Genomic DNA, 6,194 nt, shown 5'->3' with positions numbered 1-6,194 from the left:
CAGCCCTCTGCGTCTGCCATTTCTCCGTCTGAATTGCTCCAAGAAGTGATACAGGAGTCTCCCTGTTTCCAGAAACGCCGCTGCTCCCGCGGAGAAGCACCTCGGCTGGTGCTCCAGAGCCTGGCGTGGGCTCCTGGGAGTCGGGGCAGGAAACGCTACAGGAGCTTTAATGACAAAAAATGTTTTTTACATCTCTGCTGAAAGTCTGTTGCTGCTTCACCTCTCAGCAGAGGAGGGATGCAAGCAGGAAAGGACCGGGGCAGGCAGCAGAGCTTGAGAAAGCTGCTCCCGGGGGACCCGGGCTCTGGCGGAGCAGCCCGGGATAAGCGAGCATGAGAAAAGCAGGCTTAGCCCTCCAGTCACCCGTTAGATGCATTTCCGGCTGCTTTTCATCTCGCTCCGAGTTTAAAAGCCATCTTATTCCAGCATCGATGCTGCCGCCAGCCCCGGCACGGCTTCAAAGCGGGGCTGACTCGCAGCGGCCCGGAGGGAGAGACGCGGGCAGGGGAGGGAGGGCTGTGGCCCGGCAGCACCTGCCAGCCCTGCGGGAGCCGCGTCCCCGGGGAAGGGGAGAGTCTGGCCTCCAGCAACCCCCTCCCCAGCGCAGCGGGAGTCCGCCCCTGCAACGGGTCTGTGGTTTCCCAGGAAAGCGTGGTGGTACAGGGCTGCCTGTGGGGGACGTGCCAAGGATGCTCTTTGCCTTTTTGTCCCACTAGCGCAAAGCTCGGCCTTGCAACGGGGAGCAGGGTCATCTCTAAGCTGTTGACCTGTCAAGTTTGCATCCCCTTTTTACATTTCCACTTACCTAAATCTCTTCTTCTTCTCCCCCGTAGCTCTCTGTGGTGTGGCCGGAGACGAGCACCAGGAGCGGGTGGTATCTGCTGTTGCGTACCCAGTTCTGGGGGGACACTGGGGATCCCACAGTGCTACAGAGCCTGCTTGTGGGGTTGGGCATTTACACTGTCTGGAAACAAGAGGATGGTGAGTAACTCGGTGCCCGGCAGAGCCGTGACGGTGTTGGCCATCAGGGTGGCCATTTTGCATATCACAGCTCGGGTGATGCTGGTGGATCCCCACTGTTACAGAGGGACCGTTGCCCGAAGCTGAGGCTCTCCCGGGGTCTGAGTGAAGGTTGGGCATGGGGTCTGTTCCATCCTGGGTCACACATGACTGATTTCACCCCAACAGTTCTGCTTTGGGCAGGAGCTAGAGTGTCCAAACTTCGTATTTTAGGCTGGAGGCAAGACCTGAATTCAGCTGATGGTGATTTGCGTGGATTTACTGGGAAGACTCTTGGAGTCAGCACTCGTATTTGCTCTTCCTTTTTGGCTCTGCCTCAAGAGAGAAATACCAGATATGCAGCACACTCTGGTACAAGCAGTGTCTGCCCTCTGGGAATAAGCTCCCCAAATGCCAAACACCCTTCTGGCCATCATGGGGTGTCCTCACTGCCCCAAAAGGAGCAACACGGGCAGCTGCGGGGGAGGCACAGGGGAGTGGAGGGTCCGTGTCGGAAACCCGGGCTGCTTAAGGATGGCTGCACTTCCCCCTCTACCCCAAGTGAAAAGGTAGAGAAACGCTTAGAGGATGCGCAGCAAACCTCCCCGGATGGAAATGTGCTGGCCGAACTCTTTTCTTCTTGGCTTTTATTTGTTTGCCGAGCGCCTGGATGCGATGTTTTTCCAAGAGCTTTTGCTTCAGCAAATCTGTCAGGAGAAGTGCACTTACTGCTCGGTGACAAAATGCATTTTTTGAGATGGAAAAAGCTCCTTTTGAGGAAAACATGACATTTCAATGGAAAAGTAACTTTGCATGCTGTTTCTAATTTTAAAGCTCTGCCTTGGAATGCTCCCATGGACTTTGAAATCAGAGCTGGCTCTTATGCTTTCCAGGTTTTATTCACCTTTCCCATACAATTTCAAATTGTTCCCTGTGTTAACGAGACAATATTAATTCTGCCTTGGTGGATTTTGCATAGATCACTTCCAAAGTGCAGTTTCCCATATCCAATCCACCCTTTTTTTTTTTTTTCCCCCCTCCCTAGCTTTAGGCTATAAATACCTTTAGGCCAGACTCTGGGAATTGCTCAAAGTCCCGTACCTGGCTGATGCCTCCTGAATGGATGGATGGCTGAATGAATGAATGTGCTTCCCAGTATCGCTCCGTAGTGAGATTAACTCTTACAGCCACGTGCTTCCAATCAATGCATCTGCTCATTTGTAGAGCATTTCACCTCCATTAAACACGCTAGCATTAATTTCCCCCCTGTTAATCTGACCTGTGTCGTGAAGGAGAAATGCTGATGGGTTTTTCCCCCCCTGTATTTTGCACGGTCCCTGTTTGGCCTCACTGTCCTTAACTCTTTTAAAGCAGAGGAACAAAAACCAGGCGTGAGTCAAGTGCTGCAGCTGGCCAAAGCCAGCAGAGGGGAGGCGAGAGCAGAGATTCTGCTTTTCCCCACTTGGCAATAAATTTCAGGAGAGGGGAAAAAATGGCTACTGCCTTATTTTTATTATTATTTCCCCAAATAAGTGTGATCCCGTCAGGCTGATAATAACAGCGGTGTCAGTAGCAATCAATCCAACAGCAAACCAGCAGTGTCGGATGAAGCAGCGGGGCAGGCAGAGGCCGGAGGGCTCTCCCCATCCCTTGTTCCCCCAGTTTTGGAGGTCAGCCCCAGAGCTCCCACCTGCCAAGAGCCACGTTTCTCCTGCGACATCCCATGTCATCCCAACGGCGGCCCCCAAATCCCGCCTGCTGCCACCGCCTGCTCCTCATCTCTCACTGGGTGAGCGGGGCAGATGCGGCATCAAACCATGGCACCGGTGGCTGAAGCTTCCCGGCTTGCGCAGAGCCTGCGGCCGCATCCTTCCCATCCCCTGTGGGGACCACTGATCCAGGCAGCCCTCTCCTTGGCAGAGCTTCTGTCAGCGAGGTCCCGCGCGCGGGGAGGGCAGGGGAATATTTACGCTGGAAGATGGTATCGTGGTGCTGCTCGAGCTGAAGCACAACCAGGTTCATTTAAACAAGGTCACCCCTTTAACAGGTTTAAGTGGGTTTCACTGTAAAATGAATTTATTTCAACAAAACCTTTTTTGATAAATTAAACCAGCACCACTCTGTATATAATTTCTATAAACAATCTACTCTAATGTTTACCTAACCTGGGCATGTAGAAACTCTCGCACGTTAAATATTAGATGAAAAGGGGCTATGAAAGCTTTAATTTTTTTTTTTTTTTTAAAGCAAGAAAGCCAGCGTGCCATGGGAAAAGACTTGCTGCTTTTGAGCTGGGGCTCTCCCGGCTCCTGTTGAAGGCGAAGGGAGGGAGGCAGCCCCTCGTGCGGCCACAGCTTCGTCTCGGGGTTTTTTAATTTCCAGGGTTGCAGTGTGAGGCTCAGCGGGGTGTGCTGGGTGCGCGGCGCTGGGTGCCAGCACCCATCCATGCACACCCCGGTGTAGCTGGGGCTTGCCAGCTCATCTCCTGCTGTGTCACGTTTGTGGGGTCCTGGGAAGCCAGGGACCCCCATTAACTTGTGAATTAATGGTAGAGCATTCATTAATTCATTAAGGGGCTGCAGCCCAGCCCTGTTCCGGGCACTGGTCTGGGAGAGCTGAGAACTGTTTGTGATTTGAAGCGCTGTGGTGTTTCGGGCTGTGCTGGGTCGTTTGTCGAGTGATTTGGATGCTTCCCCTTGATCGCCCTGACTGCAGAGCACCACTGGAAAAGATGGACGTGACCTCAGTGAGGATAAACTGTCCAGCTCGTAAAAAATAGCTGCGGTGAGTGAGAGATCTTCTGCCTGCAATGAAACTAAAATTTGCCTGACAGAGGACATGTAGGTTTGAGTGAGTTTGGGTGAATTTGTGCTGTTTGCCTCCAGAAAGAAGGAAGGGGCACGTGGGTCGGATCTGTTCTTGCAGAAAGCCCCAGCCTGGGCAAAGTGGCTCCCTTCCAGCTTTGCTCCTCGTGGGCAGATCACTCCAGCGCATCAACTCCTTCTTGGGCTGCACTCCTGGACTTGTAGGAAAAATCTTAATCTTAAGTGAAGTCCTCACTGCAGCTGACTTCTCCGTAACGCGTCACTGCATCACCGAACCAAGTCCTCAGTCCCACTGTTATGTGAAAATAAGGGGAGTGTGCTTTGCAATTAAGCACACAGCTTAACTGGATTGGAGGGAGGAGAGCAGAAACATTTCTGCTGAATAATTCAGTATTTAGAGATGCCCTCACAGCGCATGTCCTGCTCAGCTGTTCAGATCCTTATCTGGAGACTGCTAAGCCGATGATTTCACCACGAGTTAAATTATTCAGTAACATACAGACTAAATTTGGCCCCTTTAGGATTGCCAGAGTATTAATCCAGCAAGATGAGCCACGGGGCTGTTTGTGGATCAATCAGTCTGTGTGGCCACAGCGGCTCCTGCAGAGACCTGATACCATCGAGGGAGCACCTCCCCCAAAACCAGCCCCTCTGCTCCCCTGGCACCCCAGAGCCAGCGGTATCCCCAGCTGGGATGCCCACTGCTCCGTAGCATTTTCTACCACCAGCTGGTAAAAGTTTCCAAAAAAGTTTTTTGGGGCTATTTAGGTGGTTTCCCACAGTTTGCTCTGGCAGGTGACAGATAACCTGAAACACTCGGTGAGATGGGTGCTGCTGTTCGGAGTATTAACGGCAGCGGCAAAGCAATGCACTGCGAGGCACAGCTGCCTGCGGGAGAGGGAAATGATGTAAAAAGACACAGGAGAGAAAAGCGATATAAAGCGTGTCCGGGGTGATGGACTTGTGAGCCATGAGTCAGGTGAGACCCCATCGGCCGGGGTCGGGGTGGGACCCCGCAGCCCCCAGCCTGCGCTGGGACTTGGATGGGCTCACGGTGACTTTTGTCACTGTCCTCAGTGCAAATGTATAGAAATCCTTTCTGTGGAGGATTTCATTGCAGGGAGAGCCTGCAATGAGCTCACGTGTTTCTTCGGGGCTTTGTGGGTACTGGGATTGCAGGATCTGTCTAAAATGTGTGTTAAAAATGAGCTTATCTTCCAAATAAACTCTCAGAATTTCCAGTATCTCCGAGACGTGCTTGGAAGTGATTTATCCTTTTTGCTTTTGGTGTTTCCCTGACACTTTTCAGCCTTATTTTTAATGACACTGTTACCAGAGATCACTTTTGGTGGATAACACAATATTTATGGAGAAACCAACAGCTAAATCTGGTTATCATTGACGTTGCTTATAAAATATACATAGCAATCAAGATACTGACCATGGCAGTAAATTGAAAATATATTGAAAACATAAAGCATTTTTTCAATTTATTAGTAATATAAAAAATATTTGGGCATTTTTTTTTCCCTTGTTAAAAAGAAAGATATAGAAGCTGTTGTAAGGAAATCTGTAGTAGTGTTGGTCCAAATGCCGGCGTGGTGCGGAGGGTGAGCGGTGTGCTGGGTTTTGTGTGCTTTCAGATAGGAAACAGCCCGTTCCGGGCACGCTACGGCAGTGCCTGGGGCATGTTCCCATCTGCCGAAGGGCTCATGGAGGGAGCTCAGCCCAATGCAGATGCTGACTCGGCATTAACGCCAACCGCCCTGGCCCTAAGGGGTCCTGGGAGCAGGTTTAGGAGCTACTGGAGGGCTGGTGGCTTTGCAATGGTGGCATTAAAATATGTGACTTTCTCCCACTGGCTGCAGCTGCCGGTGCTGGGACAGGTCACCCCTCCTGCCCCTGTGGCACAGCACAATTTGGGCACGTTGTTGAAGGGTTAACCCCAGCAACTGCTGGGTAAGTGTAAAAATATTAATAAGGCTGCCGCGGGTCACCCTAAAATGGGAATTTACGGTGGTAGTCAAAGCTAATGTTTTGGATCAATGCAACATCCCTTCTCAGAATGAAAAAATAAATTAAACAGACCATCGTACGGAGGGTATGTAACCAAATCAATCATATTTACTGCATTTAATCAAAACTTGATTCAGTTAAATTTATTCCATATGATAGCCGCGCACTTCGCGTGATGCACACCTAGCCGAGGTTGTTGGTGCGGCTCCGCCAGCTCTGCACCGCTCACCGGAGGGAGGGCTCAACCCCCTCTGTCATTACACATCGATAAGATTAGGGGTATTCATTTACTTACGATGCTCCGAGCAACGGATGGCGTGTGTGTAAGTGTACCCAGGGAAATGATCACAGGGG

General features: G+C 51.3%; 1 protein-coding gene across 1 annotated transcript in view; it reads left to right on the top strand.

Annotated features, from left to right (window-relative positions):
- Positions 1 to 5,767, top strand: part of TBX2 (T-box 2) — a 24,230-nt gene extending 18,463 nt beyond the window's left edge. Inside the window, exon 6 of the mRNA XM_009891178.1 lies at positions 5,468 to 5,767. Within this exon, the coding sequence (XP_009889480.1) occupies positions 5,468 to 5,767 (300 nt within the window). The remainder of the gene's footprint in view (positions 1 to 5,467) is intronic.
- Positions 5,768 to 6,194: the final 427 nt, after the last annotated feature.

The sequence above is a fragment of the Charadrius vociferus genome, unplaced genomic scaffold (assembly GCF_000708025.1).
Source record: "Charadrius vociferus isolate BGI_N301 unplaced genomic scaffold, ASM70802v2 scaffold239, whole genome shotgun sequence".
Classification (NCBI taxonomy): Eukaryota; Metazoa; Chordata; class Aves; order Charadriiformes; family Charadriidae; genus Charadrius; species Charadrius vociferus.
This window is presented reverse-complemented; position numbering and strand designations above follow the sequence as displayed.